Source organism: Magnolia sinica, chromosome 13 (assembly GCF_029962835.1).
Source record: "Magnolia sinica isolate HGM2019 chromosome 13, MsV1, whole genome shotgun sequence".
NCBI lineage: Eukaryota > Viridiplantae > Streptophyta > Magnoliopsida > Magnoliales > Magnoliaceae > Magnolia > Magnolia sinica.
In genome coordinates this window covers 9,074,398-9,101,588 of record NC_080585.1, presented here as the reverse complement: position 1 = coordinate 9,101,588, position 27,191 = coordinate 9,074,398, and the positions used below count along the sequence as shown (strand labels likewise).

General features: G+C 40.6%; 2 protein-coding genes across 4 annotated transcripts; both read right to left on the bottom strand.

The window, feature by feature from the left end:
* Positions 1 to 4,467: 4,467 nt before the first annotated feature.
* LOC131224032 (uncharacterized) lies at positions 4,468 to 6,773 on the bottom strand. The gene is made up of 2 exons (XM_058219612.1): positions 4,745 to 6,773; positions 4,468 to 4,666 (listed from the first exon to the last, which is right to left on the bottom strand). The coding sequence occupies exons 1-2, from the start codon at positions 6,455 to 6,457 to the stop codon at positions 4,517 to 4,519; spliced, it is 1,863 nt and encodes a 620-aa protein (XP_058075595.1). The 5' UTR covers positions 6,458 to 6,773; the 3' UTR covers positions 4,468 to 4,516.
* A 2,243-nt stretch (positions 6,774 to 9,016) lies between these two features.
* Positions 9,017 to 27,063, bottom strand: LOC131222710 (bifunctional aspartokinase/homoserine dehydrogenase 2, chloroplastic-like). Of its 3 annotated transcripts, XM_058217875.1 has the most exons (19): positions 26,863 to 26,984; positions 26,147 to 26,213; positions 25,690 to 25,763; positions 24,773 to 25,147; positions 23,677 to 23,765; positions 23,276 to 23,579; positions 22,716 to 22,768; positions 22,395 to 22,609; positions 22,208 to 22,295; positions 22,012 to 22,125; positions 21,172 to 21,270; positions 20,870 to 21,064; positions 17,213 to 17,295; positions 14,302 to 14,527; positions 11,289 to 11,434; positions 10,870 to 11,005; positions 10,244 to 10,327; positions 10,063 to 10,155; positions 9,017 to 9,641 (listed from the first exon to the last, which is right to left on the bottom strand). In XM_058217875.1, exons 2-19 carry the CDS (start codon positions 26,191 to 26,193, stop codon positions 9,396 to 9,398), a joined length of 2,667 nt encoding a protein of 888 aa, XP_058073858.1. In that variant the 5' UTR covers positions 26,194 to 26,213; positions 26,863 to 26,984; the 3' UTR covers positions 9,017 to 9,395. The 3 variants fall into 3 exon arrangements, with proteins under 3 accessions (XP_058073858.1, XP_058073857.1, XP_058073859.1); XM_058217874.1 differs by lacking the exon at positions 26,147 to 26,213 and having other exon boundaries at positions 26,863 to 27,063; XM_058217876.1 differs by lacking the exons at positions 24,773 to 25,147; positions 26,147 to 26,213 and having other exon boundaries at positions 26,863 to 27,063.
* Between the last annotated feature and the right edge of the window lie 128 nt (positions 27,064 to 27,191).

Here is a 27,191-nt window from a genome sequence, read left to right as displayed (position 1 = left end):
AATACACTGAAATTTCAATTTTTCTAAACTTTGAAATTTAAAATTTTGTGAGTTAAATTAGTAGCAATCCTTGATCATTTAAAAATAGAAGGATAATCCGAGCACTTAGTTGATCAAGTGGACCCCACATGATAAGATGACTAACTATAAATATGTAATCTGAGAGAATTCAGAATATAACGATTGAATTCTCTGTGTGAGTTGTCCGAATTAAGAATTTATTAACCAAAGGTGAATTGATCAAATTGGTTAGATAGATGCAAATAGGAAGCTAATTGAGCTATGTACTTAGGTAATTGCTAACCAATTAATTTTAAGGTAACATATCGAAATCCACATCATCAGATATCAGGTGAGTGATCCCAACATGTTTCCTCTTTGTTGTGATTAAATTAGTCATCTGATTATTTTCGCTAATTGTAATTCTTTGTGTTGAATGCTTATTTGTTTAAAATTAAAATGACATATACTGTTATATATGTGACAATTGTTAGCATGATGCATAAATCATATTTATACTTTTATGTCATGCATCGCATAACTACGTTGAATACCTGGGGGCACTCTTTGGATGACCTGTAGGTACTTATAATATTGGGTGACGTAGGGGACTATCTCTGGATGCCTATAATATATAAAAGCCTACCAAGATGGTGGAAGCCTACTCCAAAAATGGAATTTGTACGTTGATGGGATCCAATTCAAGCAAGTGGACTGATCAACCTACTTAATGCATTCATGCATCCATGCATCTCATGACATTCATGCATTTCTATTTTAATTATGATGTGCATAAATCATGATGGGTTCACTCACTGAGCCTAGCCAGTTGATGTTTTATTGATGAAAAAACTGTATAAATTTAATGGACGATGAAACAACCGCTCAAGTTTCAGAGCAGGAAGGTAAACCAGTGGACTATTCACAAGGGTTAGGCCCTATCTTGATGAAGACGAGTTAAATATATTAAATAATTAACATATCTAGTTAAACTCATATTATTCATTTAATTATGTCTTTGAAAAAATCTTAAGTTGAGTAACTAAAAGTTATGAATAGCTAAAGCTTTTGTTAGTAAATAGTTTAATAGAATCCCAAATGAGTAGGTTGTAATACCATGATTAACTTTTGTGAATGTTATAAATATATGGATTGAATGTCCATAAATGATTATGATGGTGGATATATGTATATGTGATTGAAATAAATGAACATGAGATGTTTTGCTTAAAGTTTGAGTTTGGAAACTTATTGTACATTTTAACTAATTAAGCTTCTGAAAAGCGGCATGAAGGAGTATTTTAATACACATGGTATACAAGTCATGTGCCCTAACTCGGGTCTAATGGTGCACACTATATATTTGAATTTCAGGGTGTGACATTAGGTGTCCTTTTATATTAATGGGACAAACCTAATTAATAGAATAGATGGCATATACACACCGTGGCTAGGCCCCACATAATCTTGAAGGATTGCCTGTGAGAGCCTTTTGTGAGAACTTCTCATGACAAAAGCTAGGTGGATCAACATCCACGATGTCTATCTATTTTTATAGATCGTGTTAGGATATGTGCACAAAAATAAGTATGATCCGAAACTTAATTGGGCTACATAACAAAAAATAATGAAGATTAAACATCCAATATTGAAATATTCTTAAGGCCACATAAGCTTTAGATTGGCATATTATTTTTGTGTTTTCAATTCATCCCAATAGGAATAGACTTATGAATTGTATGGATGGCATATAAACATCATGGTGGACATCAAGAAGGTTTCAATATCAGGCATTTCCCTACCTACTTTTTCCTATCATGCCGCCTATTTGAGTTTTGGATCAGCTTGGTTTTTTGTCCATGTCCTAACATGATTTAACAGAAAGGATTGATGGGGTGAATTTCTCACAAACGTCAATGTGGCTCTGCCTGGCTTCCCGGCCTAAGAAGTTCCTGCCCCAACGTTTCCTAGACAATTTGGATCCCATCCAATCTCGAAAGGTTTTGACGATGGGTGTCCCACCCCAACTACATAGTCTCAGGTGAGAGTTTTGGGTGGCCGCAAAGTGGTTGCTATCGTCACCTACCTCGACCTTGAAAAATAGATATAACAATGTGGATAAAACCTATACACCATGGTGGGCCTCTTAGGAGAGTCTCACATGTTCTGATCGAGCTCCTGACAGGCAAGAGCAATACCCACTGTTGGATCTCGAATAGACATAACGGTGGCCCTATAAAGGTTTCAATCGGTGGGCGTCATTATTTCCACTGTTTTCTGTGGTGGGGTTTACTTGAGCTCTGGATCTACATTATTTTTGCCTCGCGCTTTAGACTGATATCTCCAAACAGATGAACCGTGTGGATACAACACATACATCATGGTAGGGCCCACATAACGTGGTGACATCACTTCAGCAGCTAATCCGCGACCGCCAGCATTAGGAGCATTAACTACCGCCTTAAATTATGCCTAATGGTTGTGTGTTGAAAACGGATACTATATGGACTCCCACCTTCTTTTTTTTTTTTTTTTTATAGGCCTAACATGATATGTGTGCAAGATCCACTCCCACCATTAGATATGTATCATCAAGTAATAGGCCTAGTGCCGATAAATCAGGCTAACCCGTGATTCATAATGGCCACACCAATGAGAATAATTAGGGGAGAGACATTTACCCTTGATTTTTACAGGGCCCATCATGAAGAAACTGTGAAATCTATTCCAACCATTAGATGTCACACCAAAAGTAAGCTTCCCAAAAATTAAGTTCATACATGATTCATGTGAGCCACACTAAGCAAAGCTGTTTGGAGGGTGAACCTTTCCATGTACACTGATTCCAATCATGTGGTCCTCTTGAACTATGGATCGGGATAAATTTTGAGATCTTGATCTAAGATGGAGTGACATACGCTGTTGGTCAGAGTTGATTTTACATTAACAACATGATGGCCCACCTAATCCCTGGTTGAATTTTCATGATGAAATGAAATTAGTATGCAAGGGCAGTATTTACTTTATATATATATATATAGAGGTAATGCCCACACACAGCTACTTTGGACATTTACATTTTCGTCCAACTAGCTATGCATTTAATGAAAATTTTCTTCTTAATTAATGTGAGTAAATGTCCACATAGTTGGGTGTAAGCGTTACACACACACGGAAACGCTCACCTGCAAACCAGTTCGTACATACTACATATAAACTTTTTTAGAAACTCATCATATCTGATGAGTCTCGAAAATCTGAACGGTCCACATGAAGCAGAACCTCATGATACCTCCTGGTACGAATTTTTACTTTGATCCAAAACTTCGGTGGGCCATGAAAAATGTAAACAGTTTCTTCCCTTGATTTGAATTTCTCTTTTCTATGGCCCACCAGAATCTTAGAATAGGGTGAAAATTCACCCCCTAAGGTTTCATGGGATTCCGCATCTTATGGACCGTTCGGATTCGACGCCCATGACACGTGTACAAAGATGCGCACGGCATAGGTGAGCATGCCTCATATATATATATATATATATATATATATATTGACCCACTTGACCATTGGATTAGCGTAGCTAATTCTTTTGGCGGGTAAGCCAAGCATGAGACACGTACATCCAACGAGCGGTTTGGATAACATATACAAAGCACAGGGAGTGCACTTTTGCCCGACACTAAAAATCATCTCTCTGTCTGTCGATAGACGTCCACCCGTACATCATATGCACCCTCCGATTGTAAGTCATGGGCCCAAACCTCAGGCCAATGTTGTACGACTTAGTTGGGACATATAATCGTTAAACCTTCTCGATTGTTTGCGGGACCCACCTAGATGTGGTTCAGACATCTGTCCGTCCATTCTGTTCATCACCTGGATGAGTGGTCTCACAAGTCATTCCGATCCAAAACTCAAGTTGGCACAACCAACTGATTTTTCATGTCTTAGGCGTGTGAAATTACAGATGGTGTGGCCCATTTGATTTTCAGATGCGGCTGATGTTTGGGAGATCCCGTTGACCATAAACGGTGCAGATGTCCGAGATACATTAACGTGGTGTATTTGTGTATAAATATAAAGATGACTAAAAGATAATTCCTCCGTCTCCGTATATATATATAAAAGAAAGAGCAAGCCTTACACTAGTTCAGTTTCCTGCTGGCTGAGAAGCTCTTTGTCACGGCCGGCGCCCTAAAAATAAAATAAAATAAGTTAGCGGGTATCAAATGAGAGCGGCGTAATAAAAGAAACAGAACCAGATCCAACGAAGCTAAAAACCTTTAGATTCTTCTCTTCTATAATCTCTCATTCTCTTTTTCTTTGACTTTTCCTGTATCTGTTTTGAATCATCCTGTCTTTTATTGACATTTCTTTCATCGCGAAGCTCTTGTAAAACAGTTTCCATAACAGCATCAAATTTCTCTTGGGCATCTTTACCTGCTAGATCCTCCAAACGTTCCTGCCAAAGGAAGATAACCACCAACAACATTTAAACTCAACCTCAATGAAGCGATTAAACTAAATCAATACAGACCCGCAATAACTTCTTCACTAGGAATAACATAATTCCCCGGTAATCAATGGCAGAGATGGCCTCAAGCTCACGTTCCAACTGCTGCATGGCAGCAAGCTTCTGCATGATCATTGCATCATAGTTGCCCATCTGCAGGACAGCAACCTACTAATGAGACATCATTAAAATGCCATTTCTGCATTAAATATTCAACTAGAAAAAACTAACCTCCTTATATGAAGGCTGCTTTTGATTTTCGATTACGTCTAATAATCTGTCGTCAGCTTGATCCAGGTTGTCCTGCATTCTCAAATCCTCCCTGTTGCTGGACGTAACATTCGAAGCCTGATATTCTTCAAGAACAAATGAAATAGCAGTCCGCTCGTACACTGGATCATCTTCTCTCACCGCAATCTCTTCGTACCGCTTCCTCAAGAGAGACTCCAAACTTTGAGCGACATATCCCACAGAGTAATCCCTTTTCCTAATTTCTTCATCACAGAGACGTGAAAGAGTACAACAAGCCTCGATATAGCACTTATGCGTAAATTTATCTTGGCAGAGGGTCCGTAAGAGATAAATCTCCATCTTTAGCTTTTCAAAAATCTCCATTCGCCGACGGCCCCTGTCTTCCCTCTTACAAGTCCATGATACAGGTTCTACATCAGTCGAAGAAGGGCGAAACATCCAGTATAAAAATTCATCCTTATCTGGCCCTCCATCTTGACCGAGAGTAGCATTTTCAGCTTTATTAGAAACAGTCACGGTTGTCAACAAAAACTCATTCAACATGAGATGATGTGAATCGTCACTGAGAGTAATCCCCTCTAGAACATCACTCACCAGAGCGTCGACACCCTGGGTATCATCTACTGAGGTGGTCTTCTCAGAGTCTTTGCCTAACTTACACAAATTCGAGAGTCTGTGCAAGTAGAGGAATATATTCGGAAGCATGTCTGCACCCAAGAAGCAAATACAAGCAGGTGTTTTATCCAGCCCATGATCTATCAATTCCAAACCTGGCGCAAGGTTCTCGAGCTCACCCATGGCTGCTTGTATCGCGGTCTGAACGTGAACATCAGCAAGACACTTATTCTTTAGAAGCAACTGAAACATGAACTGAATACTTTCAAGGTGTTTGGCACGTTTGGGATCATTAACCAATGGCCATCTTTGGTTGATGGTGTCAGCTGTTGTGAGAGATTGGCGTGTCGCCTGATTTTCGAGAATTTTCATAGCTGCATTGAGATCGACTGGTTTCCAACAACCATTGAGAATCATATCTACCGAGCTACTGTCCACCTCTTTTGGCAGGACTCCCTGAAAATTCGCTTCCAGGTTGCTAATATGCGCCAACACATGCTGCTTGTGGGATTCGCAGTCCTTGAATTCCGAACTGCAACAACAGCATACCCAGAACTTCAAGGTCTTTTTATGCTCGGCATATGAGAGAGCTTCCGAAAGCACACCTAATGCTAACACATCTTCTTCTGAGGAGTAGCGGGCCCAGAGATCGTGGAAACTCACTTCAAGAAAACTCCGTCTCTTCTCGACACTCAACGAGTTCCAATACTTTCGAACTGAAGTAATCCTTTGGAGCCAGTCAGTAGTCATCTTCTGAAGTTCTGCATTCTTCCGCTTGTTGGCCAGTTTTATTTTAGGCCCAGACAAAGATTCAAGGGAGATTCGATCATCATCTTGCTGGGGATTTGGTGCATACAGTTTCTGCTGCAGGAGCCTCATCTCCTTCCGCCGCTCTTCTTGTGCGTTGAGGGCCTGCTCACACTCGCTCTTGACAGAGTCGGGAATTGGGGTGGTGGTGGTTGGTTTGGGTTGATTGGAAGGCTCATCTTGGACGGAAGAGGTGAGGCCGGGTGGGGCTGGTGGTGGTTTTTTCGGGGGTGCGGCAGGCGGCTTCGTTTTGTTCTTCTTACGTGCCATGCGCTAGAGCTAGTTGGGGTTGCACGTGCATAACAGCAGAGGCTCTCTCTAACAGGAAGAGATTATTTTCGAGGAAAAAACACAAATGGATTGTGGGCAATGTAGGGAAAATGGTAAGATTGATACGTACCGATCGAGCTCGCCTACCAAACGCGAAGATGAGGAGAATGAGATTTGGGTTTTGGAGAATTCTCTCTCTCGAATCTTGATTTCTTGATATTCTTGATTTTTGAATCTTGAAGAGGAAGATCGAGCTGTTTGTTAGAAGAAGAGAGCGTGGGATTTTTGAGAGCGGAGATTAACGAAATGCGCAAACGTAAGAAGGGAAGTAGAACAGAGATGGAGATTTATAAAGTCGACTGGACGTTGGAAAAACATACACGCGTGTGAAGCGTATTATCTACACGCAATCACACGTGCTAATATCGAATGTGTTTGCCCGATCTGAGTTGCCTATCATTTGTACAACACTGTTTAAATTATTTTTCACGAAAATATGAAAGTTTTATCGTTTAGGAAGGTCACAGTGTAAATAATAATTGGACGGCTAGATGCTTGGTTTAGCTGTCCATTTTTTTGTACAATGTACCCCACCTTAGTATTGTAATGGCTATATTATTAGGTTATAATATCTTCACACCGTGGCCCTTCTTGTGGAAAGATACGATCTTGTAAACTTGTTCCATATTGGCACGTGTGTTTGCGCGTCGATGAAGAGGTCTATACACGTGCGGGCTTAACAAACCTCCCTTGGCGGGGAGCGGTTGGGCTAGGTTCGTTAACTCTACACGCGTGTAGGAATCAGCCCATGTTCACGCAGACATTCGTACACATGCGTGTGAGAGATCTGAGCTTCCATCTGGCGGTATACCGATTGCAGGGCTGCAGGGAATTTGTCCAGTCTTTAGCTCAGCGACGCCACCTTGATGTATGCGTTATATCCACACCGTCCATCTGTTTCGCAAGCTTGTTTTAGGACATGAACCCAAACATGAAACGTATCCAAAGCTCAAGTGTACCACACCAAAGTAAATAATATGTGTGATTGAATCGCGCACAATGGAAACTTTTTAGGGCACAAGAAAGTTTTTTAACCGGATCCAAAGGTAAGACCTGAGCCCAACTTGATTTCTTTAACAGATGGAATAAATGGGACCCGTGCCCATTAAAATCGGGTACCCGCAGGTCCAATTACCTCTACAACCCTTCATTTGCATGGGGTGATGGCCGATCCGCAGGCACTCGGAAATTGTAGACATACAATACAATCTAAACTGTCCTATTGCGAAGCCCTGCTGTAGATTATCACCAAAAGTTAAAATTGACCGAACGATTCTTAACCCCTGATTAATGGGCATTTGTTTGTCCGATTAGACCGATGGCCCACTATTTTCACATGGCCGTTCATTAAATGTCCAAACCGTCAACTAGAAAATCAAATCATTGTACTTTCGGGTCTGGGAGCCATCTACGGTGGACCACGATTCGGACGGTTTAAATTAATTACTTGCATGCCCATCCTTATTTTATTTTTTTATTTTTGACGTCTCCTCGCATTGATGGACCAGGGGCCTCAACAGGACAATTATGGAAAGAAATACAATAACAGTCCACACTGCGCGCTCAACTGAAAAAGGGTCCTAAAAACTGTAGATGAGACCTTACAATTTGGGAGATTTTGTTGGGAACGTTCCACAGTGGGACTCAACAAACCAATGGTCTGGATTATTGAACCATGGGCCCCACATGTCAAGAACGGGAACCCCGTGCATAACGTGCAAAGATGCAGCCCATACATCGTGCAATTCCTTTACAAATGCTCCGTCTAATTTCGTACATTACAACAAATCAAATAAGATCCTTGTCGCTGGTCGGGGGAGGCGAGTTGCCTGTAATCCCAACCTCTGTGGAGCCCACCCTGATGTTTATGTTACATCCACTCTGTCCATCCGTGTCGTCAGCTCATTTTAGGAAAAGAACCTAAACATGAGAGATATCCGAAATTCAAGTGAGCCACACCAATGAAGATTGAACGGCCACAATTGAAACCTTCTTGGGGCCGAAGTTTTGGATCAGGCTGATATGTTTTTTTTCCCTTCATCCAGGATGGAATCACCATATTGGATGGCACGTAAACATCACAGTGGGCCCCACTCGAGTTTTGGATCTCCCTTGTGTTTGGGCTCACATCCTAAAATGAGCTTGTGAAACGCATGGACAGAGTGGATATAACACAAACACCGGGGTAGGGCCCACAGAAAACTTGGGGTTGTTGGGATTCCTGTAACCCTGGTTACAGGCAACTTGCATGCGCTTGATGGGCCGCACAGTGGATGCATGACACACCAAGAATCCCATGGATAGGCCAATACCAATTCCATCCACGGTGTCGTGCAAATAGCCAGTCAAGAAAAGATGCAACAGCAGTCCATAGCCAACTGAAAATAAGGCCTAATAATGGATGGATAGGATCTTCCAATCCAATAACAGGACTACAATCCCACGTGAAAAAAAAAAAAAAAACTCCCCAATAACAGTAATAAAAATTCAAGCCCCAAATAAAATTTTACAAACTAGATTGTTTATTCCTAAAACTGGTTTGAATATTACATTTCTTCCTTTTCCCACCAAACTCTTCAAGAACACCATTTCAAAACGATCAATACAAGCAGGCCCATGTGGAGCCTCTGTGATATTCAGAAGCTAAGCAACACACCATTGCGTCAAAGAACCTTTCTAATCTCAAAACAAAGTGACATAAATACATGACTAACAACATTCCTTAAAAGTATCATGTAACTCTAAGAGCATAGATTAAAGACTCAACAATAGCTCAAACACTACGGATGCATGGAATTTCATGAGATGTCGATATAAATATTCACTTAGATTAATTGTGCTAGAAAGAAATTTAACACTTGTTTGCAGTAGATGCTTACTATGATGGAGCACCTAGATAAGAGGCCAGCCGCAATATATCGCTGAATATTCCACCTGCGGTGACTTGGGCCCCTGCACCTGGCCCGCGGACAATCAGCGGCTGCTCCTTGTATCTGATCGTCGTGAAAGCGATGATGTTATCAGATCCAGAGAGCTGCGCAAATGGGTGCTCTTTCTTGTATCTTCTCAGTTCCACATGCCCCTTTGCCTTGACAGCATCCACCACTCCCACGAATCTCAACACCTTCAGAAGCAAGTGTATTAAACCCTTAAATCAGCTGCTCTTCTGTGATGCAAAAGGAACCAAAGAAAAAGAAGAAAAGCATCTCATGGCTCACACATGCTCACATGTCACACATGTGAGACATCGAGCCACTCATCAAGTGAACCCCCATGTGTATATTGCCTGTCCAGAGAATCTGGCTGATCCATTCATCTGTTGGGTCACATACATGTTGAATGTGGACTACTTGTGACTTATTCTTAACTGTCCATTTCTTCCATACATACGGTTGGCCTGCATTTTTGGGTCACACCATCTACATTTGGGGCCAAGATGATCAGCAGCTAGGATCTCAAACTTGGCGCATGTGAGCCATGATGCATTCTCACAGGCCAATTTGCAGGGGTTGGATAAAGTAAGGAAAAAAGAAAAGACAACGCACTTCGCCTGCAGCCTCTGCATCCTGTCTTTTCTTTGCTATGTCTTCATCAAATTTTGGAAGTTCCTGCATGAACTCCTCTGCCGATGCACTCGCCTGCAAATTCATTTTAAGATCTCACATTCATGGTAAGATTTGGGTTTCACAAATCAACACTGCATGATGCTGCCTAATGGCTGCTTACTCTTAATGGCTCTGGCACAAGACTCTGGACGGGGATATCAGAGAGCTCTAGCCTCAAGCCAGATTCTCTAGCAAGGATTATGACCTGCAGTAAGAACAACCATCATCAACTCAAATAAGAAGAGCCACGACAGCAACAGTTGCTTTTATTGTTATCAGCAGATAGAAACCAATGTGAAAAATCTCATTCTAGTCCATTTCTCAATAAGGGAGTCTTGGGAGATTTTAAATTTTTGAGGGTTTCCCGTAAAATCTCACGGAAAATAAAATAATTTTAAAAATGAGAATAAGGAAATTAATAGATCAATCACCATCAACATCATAGGCTTGTCTAGCTATTTGGGGTTGCTACCATTGCTGTCTTTGTAAACCAACAAGTTGGAGCACCTGGATATCTCAAATTGGTAAGGTGTCCGCAATCACGTTTATTAACGGACCACACGCCAGAATTGATTTGAGCAGAGACTATTCAACATTTTGACTGAACTCATTGCAGATCAGCAGCCCATTGATAGCTGTAGCTGTGATGCACCAATTTGCATCAGGGCCCCATTTGAGGAATCTAGTAGGGGGAAATAAGCATGCGCACATTTTCAGTGTTCCCAGAAATTCGAGGCGTATATTCACCTTTCTGGCGACATCTGTTCCTGATAGGTCATCTCTTGGATCAGGTTCAGTATACCCAGCTTGTTTAGCTTCTGCTACCACCTCACTGAAAGCCCGTTTTCCTACGAAGTTGTTGAAAATGTAGCTCAAAGTTCCACTGGAATAGCAATGTCATTAACCAGAAGACTCATAAGACCATTTGCATATATTATTGAGAGATACAAAGACTCGAGTGTGAAGAAGATAAATAGATCTCTCATATCATTTACCATGCCATTTCACCAAAGCTATTGTAAATCAAGCCACTTTACCTTTTATTTTCAAATATTTGATTCATCAGCTGTATGCTTATCAAAGCATAATATTACATTTCAAAACCCTTCCATTTTCTTTTTGAAACCTCAAACTGGTGGATGGATGTAGGCAGAAAGACAACCCACCTGAAAATGCCCTCAATACGCAAAATCTTGTCACCAGTTTCAAGGAGTCCACGCAAGGTACTAATGATTGGAAGACCGGCTCCAACAGTTGCTTCATAGAAATAGTGAGTATAGGACTGTCGCTGAAGTGCTCTCAGCTTCAAATACTGGACTTAGCAAATGCCCATCAACAGAAGTCACAGGTAAACAAAGTGTTCAACAATATTAGGCACAATGAAAACTCTAGTTCAGATTTTTATGGAGCATTAACTACTTAGCATGAACTACACTGGAAGGTTTCTGTTGTTTGATGAAAATTGAACATTCGACTTAAAGCAACATGAGTGGGCAATTCCTCCACAGACATCTAAAATGCTGAGCCATTTCTAAACAACAGGATTAGAAAACTCATGAGTTTGAAGCACTAAAAATTTATCAGTGTTAAAGCCTTGACACAACACAGAAAATCTTGTAGTAGGGAGTTTGGGAGTGCTTAGGTACCAGGACTTTATTTTGTACTAATTTCTCTTCATTATAGGAACAGGATAAATGATATGTGGAGCTAGGAGGACCACAATACCATCAAGACTTCACTAACCTTACACGTGGCAGCAGTATGAATCGGGACAATCATGATTTTGGGTCCTAAATCTGGTGGCCCAAAGTTGAAGAGCAAGAACCATCATCCTATAAGTCACCTTCATACCAATGGTATAAAGCAAAAAACAAAAGGTCAACAACATACACTCATTGAGGATAACTACAGAAAAATGATAAAGGAATTAATTGGTCTGTGTTGTTTTTGAACAGTGGCCATCTATGTTACCTCCCTCAATCAAGATACCCTGATTCAATGCCAAATGTATTGTTACAGGGCTCTACCATATTCTGGTCATAATGGATCTAATATATCATTTCCCTATGGGAGCACAATTGTCATTTTTCATTATTTAGTCTGTGATGTTTTAATGTCACTGCCATTGTGATTAATGTCAATCGGTTCTTGTTGCCCAAAATGTAGCACTCTTGTATGAGTCTAAAAAGCAGTGCTATGAAGTTTTAGGAGGAATTGTAGGGTCTTGATCAGTGTTTGAAATATCAGTATTGCATTACATATCGCACCCTTGGGATACGTAGTATGGTTATCACATGTGATTTATCGGTTGTATCATGTAATGCATTGTTGTTGTTGGAAACATTGGGAAATTGGTCGAATTTTTCAATGAAACTTCTGTGATTGTTAAAAAAGAGATCGATACACACTTATAAATCAAAACATTACAAAAAAAAAAAAAAAACAAGTGCACAGAATAAGTTTTCTTTGTATGGTGTCCTAATCTATGCATTGTCTAACTGAATTGATCCAAGTATATTCAAAGTCTATTCATGTAATTTATAAAAGTAAGAAGACTTGTGGAAACATAAGCAATACATTCAAAAGCCAAAGAAGAATCACTAGATCAGGTTACATGCATGTTTGATTTTATGTTTGGAAACAGATCGCAACTGATTTGCGAGAAATTAGGAAATTTTGATTTTATTTTATTTTATTTTCCAATTTTTTGCAAGTCGGCCCATCTCCTCCAAATCTCAAAATCAAAGCTCCCAATCCATGATTTTTCATGGAAAACATGAAAAATAATGGATTTGTAACAATTTGACACTAATTTAACATGATTTACAGGGGGGGGGGGGGGGGGAGATTAAAAAAAAAAAAAATGCTCATCAGTCGAACATGTGGAATATCCCACTACTTGCCTGTTTCATATCGCACAGGTGGGATACAAGATATATCGTGGGATATATCAACCGATATCGTGAATACTTAAAACACTATTCCTGATAAAGAAGGATGTGAATAGTGTCATGATGTAGTCAATCTCTAGAAATGGCACAGGGTTTGTTGACCCAGACAGTTAACCCGAAGGGAAGAGAATGCCCCACCATTAATTGTGCTGGTTTATCGCTAAACCTGACAGTATTTTATCGTCTCACAGAAAGTAGTCTTTGGCTCTGTGTCTTTTTTATCAACATAACATGAAAACTCATGAAAAGCAATAGCCAAGATGTCAGAGGTGTGGCACTCACAATAACACATGGTAAGGTATGGCTGTCCAGACCAACTAGAGTGTTGTTTCTGAGGAACAATTTCGAGATTGACCGTATGATCTTTTTGACATGAACTAATATGAGCCCCTTCAGGTCACCTACGGAATTATACTAGCGAAGGCTGGGACATCATCACTCGCTCACTTCTTTTTCCCTGTTTCTTGGTCTGCCAGGAGCTGTGGCTCTCATTTGCACAAGGTTCATTCTTGCTTGTCCATAGTGCCGAAATAAAGGCTCGCCATACTTTATGTTCACAGGACAATTCGGCCACCTAGAGGGCGAATATTTTTGCTGCCTTATTTGCTACTCCACCCTTGCCAGTTATTGTCACTTCCCTTCGGCATTCTTCTCTTACCATCCTCATCTTGGTTATTTGACTCCTTACATAAGTTCAAGAGGCTGAAGTATCAGGTTCTTTAGTTAAAACAACACTTACGTTAGATGCTTTCTATGTTAAGGACTCTGCCTAGGATCCATTTACACCAGAAAAGGAGAGCTTTATACAAAATCAGAGGCAATCTTAAATGCATGTCAAAGCTCTGGGATTGCTCTAAGAATGTGCCCATCAAGTTTTGGGTGATTACATATGCATAAGCGGAGGCCCCTTTTTTTTGTGACAAAGTGGATTTCCATCTGTTTTAAGATTACCATATCAGAGTCTTTCTTGCAGTTCTCTATTAAACAACATATCAATTCTACATAAGTAATCTCTAAATGTTTCAACGAGGCAAAGTATGGATGTTGAGGAGGACTAGCAATAAATCATAGCATATAAAGACATTGATGCACAAAGCAAAGCAGCAAAGCCTTTAAAAGTTCATTTTACAGGATAGCTAAATAAAAAACAGTATCTATAAAATAAAATCATGACATACAATACTAATTATAAGTTAATAGCCACAGTAGATCTTGACCAGCAGCTTACCCGGTCAAGTGGTCCAGAATTCGCCTTTTTGTTTGGAGTAATTATGTGAATTCCTTTACGCAGCCAATTGTAGTAATGGTTTGCAACATTTGTATCTGCTGTACAGTCAACCAATACAGTATTTGGAATGAAATGGTTTCCATGCACATGTTCAACAAATTTCTCTAAGTCAGCCACTTCCGCCATCTCATCCTTAGGTTCTCTCCACTTGAATAAGTCAATTCCCCTACAAGGAGCATCCAATAAAAATTAAGGGACATGAGAAAACTTGATGACATTCTGGTAATTTTCAAGCACGTACGTCCTTTTCATGCCATAATTAAAAACTAGGAAGGCTGCATGTGGAGAAAAGAACATGAGAAATATTTGTTCGAGTGGGGGAATGTTTCTTTCATTTGATTAAAGAGAAGAATGACTAGGAGATTTCCACTCTCAGAAACTTCACTGCAACGCATGTATGTGTGCACTTGCACATGCACACAGGGAGGAGATCCAGTCTACCATCATATGGCAAATGTGTATGATGATCCAAACGGTTCATTCCTCATAAGGCTCCATAAATAGACCAGAGACCAGAAATAAGAATACTTCAAAATCACCAACTGGATTTTGATGATTTTCATACCTCACCTTTTTTTTTTTTTTTTTAAACAACAAGAAAATTCATTAAAAAAGGAGAAGGGAAAACAAGAAGGGTACGGACAGAAGAGCGAGGCTGCCGAGATAGCAGACAAGCTCTAAATCCCTAAAAAAGAAAGATCAACATCATTAAGACCCTTGACGTTGGCTGCCCATTCGACTAAAAGCCTCTTGGCTCTAGACCCAACAGCAGAATGAGAGGAAGAGGAGTTATTAAAACATCTGTCATTCCTTTCAAGCCACACTGACCCCCAAATGGCCAAAATAGCCATTCTCCAAACGGAAGATCTTTGCTTGCCGAGCTTGAATCCGTGCCAATACGCCAGGGGAAGATGAGCTGAACGAGGTAGGCACCAGGAAATGCTGAATCTTTGGCAGAAGTCTATCCAGATTTGGGAGATGAAGGGACAGTGCACCAGAAGATGACCCACCGATTCCGCGTTTTGCATGCAGCACAAGCAGATGTTCACTATCTGCATACCTCACCTTTTAAGTAATTAGGATGTCTGCTCACTGTGATTTTTGGTCTATCACCCATTTCATCATTTCCCCAATGAATAAAATTTTCAGATCATCAAACACACATGCCACGTGTATTGTACAGAAAGTGAGGGGAGGAAAATCTCATCCTCCAAGGTGGATTGGATCTCCTAATGCATATATCTGCATCCGTGTGTGTGTGTTACCATAATTGTGGTGGTACCGGGCTATTGTGGGGCCCACAAGATGCATTCATGAAATCCACCATCCATCATATGCAGTTATTCATTCACCATAGAGCTAAAAAATCAGGCCATTTCAAACTCATGTGGGCCACATCATAGGGAACCTTGTAAATTCATGCATGAAACCACTAATTTATGTAGTGTGGCCCACCTGAGTTTTCAATGATCTGATCTCGTTCCCTCATCCTGGTGGGGTGTTTATGATGAATGGATTGGATGGCATATACACTACACAGTAGGTCCCACAAAAGTCTAGAAGGTTTTATCAGTTGGGTGTCCCCTCTAAAACTGCACCCTATGGTGTACGGTATACCCCACCTAAGTTTTCCATGGGGCTGATTTTTGGCCCCATGGCATAACAGCGAAGGGCACACCTGGTGTATGGGGTCAATCTGATGCACACGTCATACGGGCCCCACAAGTTGTGGTAGTACCAGTACCATGTGTTTGCGCCTCATCACATGCGCGTGCGCAATGTTCACATACACTTCAGTGTACCTACACTCGAGTTTGTGTAGACCCACCTTGATGTGCATGTGATCTGAACCATGCTTCAGGTCAGATCCCTCGAGAAATGGAGTTCCCCAAATATCAGCTGGATCCAAAACACACGTGGGCCACATGAGCTTGAATAAAGACATCATGCCTAAAACTTCTAAAATCACTTAGTGGGCCCACCTGAGCTTTGGAATGGCTTGAAGTTTGCTCAACCCCCTCATCCAAGTGGAACACACGATGAATATGTCGGATGTAAGAATCGGATCATGGCGGGTCCCACACACACACAACCCCCTAGAATGGTCTTCTAATATCACCTTTTTCTTATGGCATGGCCCACCTAAGTCATGGATCATGTTTGAGAGATGAGAATAGCTGAAATGAGGATCTTGAGATAGATGAGTGGCAAGCCTAGGAAGCATAGAACTAGAAATGAATGCATTTGAAGGCACTTAGGAGCAGCACCAATTGGTAGTAAGATGAGAGAAAGTAGATTTAGATGGTTTAGCCATCTGCAACGGAGACTAAGAACTGCTCTAGTTAGGAGTGAATTGGTTCAAGTTGAAGGCTTTAATGGGGTAATGGGAAGGTTAGAAGGATGTGAGTGCACACAGAAAAGATTTGACAATCTATGGTCTAACTGAGGAAATGGTCCTCGATAGAGTGGAATGGCGGAACAGGATTTGTGTAGCCAATCGCAATTAGTTGGGCTATGATAACGACAACGATGCATTTTACATTTTTTTTTTAAAAAGGATGATTACGACATGTATCAATACTATGTATATGACTCACGTGTGGGGCCCACTGTAGTGTGTGTATGGTATCCAATCTGCTCAACAAGGTCATCCCACCATGAAGATCAGATACCCCAAAAACGAGGCCAATCCAATCAACAGGGTGGGCCCCACGTGAAAACATGCCAATCTCAAATAAGCTGATTAACATATAATGCCAGTAGATGGCGGATTAACAATCAATATGTAACAAAACTGTGATGCTAAGCTATGAAATGTCAAATCATATTAATAAAAATCTGGTTAGCTTACAAGTTGCTCAATGTCATTGTCCTTGAACCAATGATTCCCAAAACGCGCAAATCAATGTTAAATTCTTCCTTAAGAACTGCCGCCTGCCAATAGAAAAAAATTTCACACACAATCAGTTTCAAATGATGAGCAACTTTTAAATTTGAAATGAGGTCCCCCATTGTGACTTTCAATTTCAGCTGGTTTGCAAGTCAGATAAATGATAGGAGAATAGACTTAGGATTCCAGTGATAAGAGTGCAATATACCAATTCGTTGAACTCTGAGAGAGAGAGAAAAAAAAGTGACTAAATGCTTAAATAATTCCATTAACATTCTACTATGGAATCCACAGTTTGGTGTTTCGGATGAGCCTGTTAACATTGGCTTGAGCATGCAAACCCTAGTAACCTTCTATAATTTTTGAGAGGTGATGAATTTTATTAAAGAAAAATAAGAACCACATCAAGGGGATGGAATCCAAGGACAAAGGGTAGGGCAAAACACCACTTGGAAGACAAATCCACCTCAATATTCCACCCATGGGCATAAACAAAGCGTTTAGACTATCAGTTATATCACAAATTTCGAGGATATTGGAAAGTTTCAATAGGGTGGAAGTACCTTTAGCGGCCCAAGAGGTGAGAATCAAAGAGTTGCCTTCAACAATCAGAGGCCTAGAGAAGTTGCTTAAGAAAATTCTCAAACCATTTCTGTGAGCCGACTCCTTTGCTTTCAAAATGCTACCCCTAATGATGAGACCCCCGAGAAAGATGCCCAAACAATGCCTTTTTTCATATCTAATCAAATCTTTGATGCTGCTTCACCACGAGTTTCCAAGGGTGGACCCATCAAATCTAAGTTTCCAAAACCCTGCACGAGGAGGTTTTCCATGGTTCTATTTGTTAATGCAGTGTTTTATGCACCCTATTTGTCAATCACGTGAGTCCTTGTGTCATGTAGTCAGTTGGGCCCTTGAAAGCTGAAGACCGAAATCACGAGTGAAGCTGGAACATCAAGGAGCAAAGAACAGGTAAATACGGTGCCTTGGTGACCCTAACCCTTGACCCAAAACAACAACCTTTGAACCTCTAGATGATCCTTAACTTCATAGGTAAACATTGTTGATCATCCCTTAGCCATAGGAGTTCTAAATTGATCACCCTAAAACTGGCTTTAAAGGTCGAAACGGCCAAAATCAGGACAAATAAAACAAATGTTCCTAAAATTTTCAATTCATAAATGGACCATTTCGACTGGTCGAAATAGAGGGTTAGGAGGTCGAAAGTGGCAAAAATTAGACAGCAAGAAAAATCATGTGCCACTGAATATTTCGACGGGTCGAAGCCTCGGGTCTACAAGTCGAAGGTCAAGGTCGACCAATCGAAAAAAGAAGGTCGACAAATCGAAAGTGACAAAAACTGGACAACCAAAAATACCATGTGCCACTGAATATTTCGACAGGTCAATAGGTCAAAGGGCTTTTCAACCGGTTGAAGCCTCAGGTCGACAGGTCGAAAGCTAACCATTTATGCCCATTTTAAGACCGTTGGAACTCTATTCCTTTATATAGAAGATCCAGTCTTTAGGCAATTAGAAGGGTTTTTGGTGCAATAAAAACTTAGGTGATTCCATAATCATATCCTTCATCCCAAGCGAGTAATCCAATGAGTTCTGAGTTATCTTCCTTGAGATTAACACTCTAATGAGGATTCCAACATCCACCTTCAAGATGTGCTTGAACTCCATTTTCTAGAGATTGGACTCAAACTCTATAGTTATACCATTGTCTAAATCCTCTATAAGACCCATCAAGTAGAATTACCGAGGCTTCCTCCCATCACCTTGGTCACCGCATCAAAACAACAAATACAAGGTGTTTGATCTTGGAGTCGAAGCCTTAGCAAAGCATCAGCATTAAAATCGGGTGAGCAAAGGGTAGCTGATTAAAGCACGGGAGAGCATCGATCAAGCAACCCGATAAGGCGCTGCAAAAGGGGCTTAATCCAACAAGTTGTCAATATAAGAGTCCGTATACACTCCTTCCTTGTATAGGATTGAGTATAGGAGTTTGAATTGTTAAACTCGACTAATTTCTTGTGTAGGACCTTGGCTCTTGTGTAAGGCCTAAATCTAGGTTCTTGTGTAGGACCTTGTCTCTTGTGTAGAACTTAAATCAAAGTCCTTGTATAGGCCACAGGACACGGGTGCGTACGTGTTAGTCTCTGAGGGAGCCTGCAGTGGGAGTAAACGTAGATCCTTCGATTATAACCGAGGTTGTTGGTTAGCCTATAGAAAACCAACTAAAGTCTCTTGTGGATGCCTCCGGTGGGAGTGTAAGCTAGGGTACTTGTGTAAGGCTATAAAGGCTAAAGGTGAACCTAATTTAAAACCTCCAATAGTCAAATCTGGTACACTCATGGGTTGAGTGCGTCCGCCGAGAATGGAAAAACTGAACCATTATACATGTTTGTATTTAGGATTGTCATTTGAGCACTTGTTTAATTATGCTTATATGGTAAATGTTTAATTATATGTATGCATGAATAGATGAATGCTAGAAGTTAATAGTTAGCACATCCCACACACACACATATACACTATCATGTTATAGACTAGTTGCTTAATTGCCACATCCCTTATAGTCTATGTGATTGGACTCTCTAATGGCTTGGAAACCTTAGAGTTAATTTGCCTTGCTTGGTTTAAATTGCATATTAGTTTAAGTAAACAATTATATTTAAAACATATAATTTTTAAATTGGTCCTAATCATCCCCCCCTCCTGGACGTAGCCATCATTCTTTAGCTCCGCTAAGCTTTTGTGAATAGCCCGTGGGCCCTCCACGTGCAATTTCACTATTCACTATTGTGGTGTAAAGGATGTGTGCTTAATCAAATCTAGCAAAGAGCAACATACAAAATGAAAGTACTTTTTCTAAGACATAATCAAAGTGTTACCCCACATGGTTAAACCCTACACCTAGACTTAATACAAAATAAACATGACGCAGGACAACTAACCACTTGCTCTAAAAGCTCAAACTGATAGAGCATGGCGAATCAATCCATTTATCTCATAGCCTAGGTTAGGCCCTCGGCCGAAGCCCCACTTCACATGGGTCTCACCTCACACGGGCCACCTACCTCGAGTGTGCCCCCGCTTCTCACAAGCCACCCCACTCAAGCTCGGTGTAAAAATGCCCTTGCATTAATCATCCCCGGTGAGGAGTCTTGAACATGAGACCTCCCGCTCTGATATCACTTTTAACGTAGGACAACTAATCACTTGCTCTAAAAGCTCGAACTAATATAGCGTAGCGAATCAATCCCTTTATCTTATAGCTCAGGGCAGGCCCTCGTCCGAACCCCTTTGTGGGCCCCATTTCAAATGGATCTCGACTCACACGAGCCACCCACCTCACACAGGCCGCCCACCCAGATTGTGCCCCCACTTCATACAGGCCACCCCACTCGGGCCCGGTGTGAAAATGCCCCTGCATTAAGACACTTAATGAGTGAATAACATCCCTTGCAACAGTTTTATATGATCACTCAAATCACTGCAACAAACAGGTCTGCTTTGTTTTAACTAAAGTTAGTCTAGTAATCACAACATGTAAAACGAGCTTATGTCAGGAAGGGGGAAAAAAACAGTAAGTACCCATCCAATACAGCACCTGATCCCTGAGTTGATCAAGTAGAGTGCCACCAATAAGTCCTGGTCCAATAATGCCCATTGCTATTGTGGTTTTTGATAGATAAAACCTTGAGTGCACAGCCTTTAAAGCCCTAATGCAATCTTCTCGTTTCAACACCACAGTAATATTGTATTCGGAGCAACCTTGAGCAATAGCTCGCACATTTATATTAGCCTGAAAATCACAGCAACTAGGTATCAGCATTTCCCAGTACAAAAGATGTCCAAACAGAACAGACAAACATGCAGATTAATTCGAGCACAAATGGAGAATGTGAATACCTTTGCCAGTGCATTGAAAAGAGAAGCACTGACTCCAGGAGTACTTGCCATTTTCTGCCCAACCGCTGCCAAAATGCTACAGTTTGAAATAACCTCAACCTGGAGGGAACTGAGTTAAAAACATAAACAGGGAACAACAACATGCCGGGCTACATGATTCACTAATATTTAAACACCGCGTAGTATTTTTATTTTTTATTTTTTTAACACATACACACACTCACGCTGTAGTGGGATTTCACCACCTATGGGTACTCGAACCCTTGACCAGGTGTTGAAACTCCTTAGAGTCTACCACTGGAGCAAGAGTAAGGACCCAACACCGCATAGTATTTAGAAGACCAGTGGGGTCCTCTAAACAAGGGCAAAAAAATTGCAAAGCTGATTTGAAATTAAAATTTGTCCCAAAGGTGGTGAATTCAATAGTGAAGCTGAAAATAACTGGAACTGTAAAACATTTATTTATTTGTTTTGCCATGTAGCGACACATATTGCCAAAAGTATCTTTCAGAAGGGCCTTTCAAAACCATGGTTTTCAACTACTAGAATGCATTGGCAAAATCAAAGACATTCATGGATTAAAAATCCTTAGTTTTCTCATACTGTTAAGCATGATCTAATATACATCAGGATATTTTCACCACTAACATTTACCATTGCCACTCACATGCATCATCAATATAGTGCAAAGGAATGACGGAAATAGATTGCTAGAGTAGGAATGATGGAAATAGATTGCTAGAGTAATCGGCAACGATTGGGAGTTTTGCAAAAGAATCAATCATTCCATGAAATACTAAGATGACCCCAGGCTATTGATGTAAACTCAAACTAGAGTACCTGAGAAAGACGTCCAGCATCCAAAGCCTGGCGAAATCTAGATTGCAAAGCTGCAGCAACAGCATTTACTTCCTTTTCAGGTACAGCAAAGCATACAGAGTGCTCGCTACTGGCCTGCATTAGACCCAATGAATCAGCACATGAGAAACTACTAGCTTACAACATCCAGAAATGCAAACTTGTGGGATGCAGATGCCTGAGATATCATGATAACATTAGCTCCAACATCTTTAACAACACCAAAAATGGCACTGGCGGTACCAGGAACACCGGCCATTCCAGTTCTGCGTAGCAACAAGCAGAAATGTGTAAACAAGTGGAAATATACAACCATTGAAATATCCAAGAATTCAAGCAGCAAGAATTTCTTAAATGTGGCTCACCCCTCAACATTTACAAGGGCCAAATTATCTATGGTTGCGAACCCTTTGACAACATATTCCAAGCCCTGGCAATCTCCATTTTCATTCACTGAAGGCTGACAGATTACTGTTCCAGTAGCAGAGAGATTGAAAATGTTTCTTATAACAATGGGAATGTTATACTTCATGACTGGAATGATGGTGCGTGGATGCAAAACATTTGCACCAAAATATGACTGCAAAAAAAAAGAAAAAAAAAAAAAAGAAAAAAAGTTTAAAGGTTATTTCTGATTCAGCAAATGCCTGCAATTCCTGCATGCTGACAAGAGTAATCTATTTCACCATTTCCCACGCCTCCTGATAAGACAATGTCTTCAATATCACAGCCTCACTAACTGCAGAAAAAAGATGCTTTTTAGGTATTAATTGTTGCAGAAATCTTGATGAAAGGGTTAGGCTCCAACACTTTTTGCAATGTATTAACTCATGGCAACTCATTCATGGTACACATCGCATATGCACATGCCGATCGAGACAGTCCAAATGAAGGTCCCCGGAGTGGATGGATCATAGCCTGAAATCACACTGACCAGATGATCTTAACATCTCCTTGAATTTGGACCATTGATCATTTTCTTTTTGAAGTCCATCTAATGCCCAGTGATCAAAGATACGTCAATCTGTGTGACTTTGGGCTATGCTCCAATACTACAGGTACCACAATTTGGACGGTCTGGATTTTCCCATGTGTATTGTTGATGAGTGTCCATAGTCTAGTGCATCGTGCCAACAAAGATAAGAGGAACCATATTCGTAGTAAAATTAAGCAAATCCTCATGACAAAGATGGTTATTCTCCTTGGGGTTGATCAAGAATGCCAGTTAGAGAGGGCCAATTCAAACCTTTTCTAGGGTCTGCACTGTACACACCATCAACATCTGTCCAGATTGTGACCTGACGAGCCCTAACAAGAGCACCCATTATAGCAGCAGAGAAGTCACTACCATCCCTCTTCAGGGTCGTGGGAATATTTTCAGGTGTGCTAGCAATGAAACCAGTTGCAATGATCGTTTCTGCTGGATTATGAGAGAGCCATTTGTCAAGTCTCCTCTGAGATTCTGAGTAATCAGGATCCACTTGATTGGAATTGGTAGGATTTACAACAAGGACATCCCTTGTGTCCATCCAGTTGCAACTCATTCCTCGCTGCACACACACAAAAAAAAAGATGGAAAATCATTGTACACTCACAAACTTCAAAAACCTTTAGACACTTTCTAAAATCAATCTGCAATCACTGCACCTTTTTTATTACTAATGACAACATTTGGGCAGCCCATAACTCTCCATGACCTACAACGAAATCCGAAAAAGATTCCGTAGCATGACCAGCTGCAATATGTGAAAGATGTCAGGTAGTGCAGTAAAAAAACAGTTAATAGCACAGAAAACCCATCATCATTGCCATCATCGCCATAGCCTTGTCACAATTATTTGGGGTCATCTTTATTTATTTATTTATTGTTTTCACAATTGCTTGGCAAACGTTCAACAGCCAGCTGCCTACCTAACATCAATCATCCTTTACTTAGGATGGGGACTGGTTGGCGCATCACTACCAGGCAGAGTTTATCACAAAAAACCCATACTTGCAAAAAGAGAAGTTGGCATTTAAGGCTTTAAACCTAAAAGAAAAGTTTGCACACATGCATGCAGATACAAACATGCATGGAGATACATATGAAGACATGCACATATGATTATGACTTGAGAAAGAGGAGAGATCTGGGAGAACTTACCAATTCTCACTTAAATGGCTTTTATACAAACAGATATGGTTGCATTCAACTAATGAGAGACCTAGGAGTCTAACCGGCTTTACTAAGTTTTGAAAGTTGGGCGTTGCATTTATGCAAAACTCTGGTACCATGAGAATCTTGTTGAAGGAGTCTAATAAGAAATGACAAAGAAAGTTTTTTTTTTTTTTTTTTTTTAAAAAAACATGTTAAAAAAGGATTATAGCTGTGAGTAGAAAGTATAGTAAAGAATCTAATACATGCTCCAAAGGGTGGGATGACAATTAAAAACATAGACACCTAACTGATAGAGAACAAGCCAATCAATCTGTAATAGTTGAAAATTGGGCTATTTCATGTGCATTTCAGCATGGCTAACGTGGGAGAAGATTCAACATATTAAACCTGATGAAAACAGGTACTTCATTCTGGTTAGGTAAGATGGGATGGGCTAAAACCTGAGACCTCAATGTTGAAATGCAGGCTGTCTACCATTAAGCTACAGGCTCAAAACTGCTACTATATAGTTTATATGATAAAATCTGATGAGGGAAAGCAGGAGTTTAAAACATACTAAAAATAAACAGAGACTGCTGCCCAAACCTATGTAAATTGCACGGAGCATCGCCTTAAGGTTACTGATGTCATCATGCATCTGAGATAGGAATCTATCAAGATCTTCTCCGTCAAGTAGTTCTGTTGCTGTTAGTTTGTGCTTTTCAAAAATATCATCCAATGCAGATGTATAAGAATCATCGCGTGACTGGGCCCTGTGAATGAGGTTATACATCATGTCCGTCACCTGAGACATTGCAGAAACAACAACCAACTTCCTTTCTGATGCATCATTAAGAATTATATCTGCAACGTTACTGATTCTTTTGGCAGTGCCAACACATGTCCCGCCAAATTTGTGAACAGACCACGTGTCACCTTTGGGAAGAGGGGCTCCTTCTATGGAATTGTCCAGGGAAACATCTGTCAATAAATGAGGGGTGCAACAAAAGTTGGAGTGAGATTACTCATCTATATGGTTATGGCCCTCGACACAAGGTTATGCACAGAATACTCATGTTTTCATTATTTTTTTACAATTAGAGCCATGGCTCGGTGATCCAAACCATTTGTCTATTAGGCCTCACCATCAAAAGAGCGTGACCAGAAATCCCCTTGACAGGACCATCCATGACCTGTAAATGGATGGTTCACAGATAAATACAGCAAAAGCCCACAATTGGACACAACAATAGGGGAAACTTTTTGTGGCACGTACCATCAAAGGTGAGGTCCAACAAAGCAACCGTCTGGATCTCTAACCATGGGCCCCAGTTGTACAAACAGAAAAAAAACAAAAAGAGAGAACATTGTGCATGCCCTCAGGTCAAGGCTCATGTTTTTCTTCTTCATAAACTACAGAGCTATTGATAATACAGAAATCAAATGCAGAAGGCTTCCCCATCCCCAAGTTCATAAAACATCAGTTTAAACAGACTGGAGATAATAAATGGAAGTAGAAGAACCTGCAATAGAAGCAAAGATACGGGAATGGGCATGGATTCTTTCCCTTCTTCCCCTCTTGCGAACATAAACCATCCTGAAGCAGGATTGAAAAACAAAAGAATCATAAGCTCTTCGGCATTAAACAAGCAGAGAAGAATACCTATCCATCTATTGGCACCCGTCAAGGGCCAGGTCAGGATCATCCAAATCCTAACCCAACAAGACAAGAGCTTGGCTGAGACCAACTCAGTGAAAAATTTTCCAGGCCAAAGTCTGGCCCAATACGAAATTCCTTTATGTGTGTTTGTTATATGTGTGTGCATATATGCACATATAGGATGAATAGATTAGTATTATCATGCCCTCGATCAGGCTTAGATGATCATGATGCCCTTGATCAGTGCCGACATGGTGGATCAATAACCTTGACTCAAGCCTAGAAGTCTAGATCTAAACCCATCCAATGACAGCTCAGACCTGAAAACCTGATTGTCAGCTGGCTTGCCCCATCGACATCCCAACATCCACAAAGCAGCATGGGTGGCTGAAAACAGCTCAGCCATAATAGCATAAATGCATGTGAGAATTTCCCATTCTACATATAACATTAACGAACACGTCTCTTGCAGTGCATTGGGATGCAGTATTAAAACTGAATTGAAGTTATTAGTCTGAGGGCCTGTTTGGGTGCCACTTAAAAATGAGTCCATCTCATTTCAGTTAATCGTAATTATGTTTTAGAAAGTATATATTATCATTTATAATGTGTTATTACAATTAACTAAAACAAGATGAACTCATTTGCAAGTGGCACCCAAACGGACCCTAATAAACTGGAAATAACCTAATCGTAATTCCCTTCCCTAGCATTCGCGCTGACAGTCTACACACCAAATCGCAATTAAGTTACTTTGAAAGAAACATCATTTGATTCTGTCAGTTCCTACTGATAAAAACTAAAATATCGCAATTGAATTCACTTATGCATCCAAACGCGGCGAGATCCTCCAAACTGATACATATCAACGACTGTTTTATTCAAGTCATATACATAGATATGGAAACATGATAAGAAGGTCAGGACAAACGAATTTTCTACTGGTAATACTGAAATATGTCTTCTACAGCACTTCGTGCTGAAATTATCAGAAGATAAGTAAGAAAAGAGGGGTGTGGAGACAAAAAGGATGGACCTGGAAATCGGGTATTGGTGGGAGTGAGTGCACGGAGAGACGATGCTCGTCATCGTCTTTCTGTTGTTGTTGTTTTCGTTGCTGGAGGACGCTGCATCCGGTGCGACGCGGGTGCATGAGAAGGAGATGGCGGAAGACGCCATGATCTGCTGCTGCTGGTGATGCAGTGCCGGGGAGTTTTGAGAGGCAGCAGCCTTTCACTCTTCCTCACTCTATATTTATATACAGGGAGATATGATACTCTGGCAGCGTATGACGCTTGATACGCAGGCTCTCATAAATTGTACACATGGCAACTTGAACTCAAGTTAAATTGACAGAATTGTGGA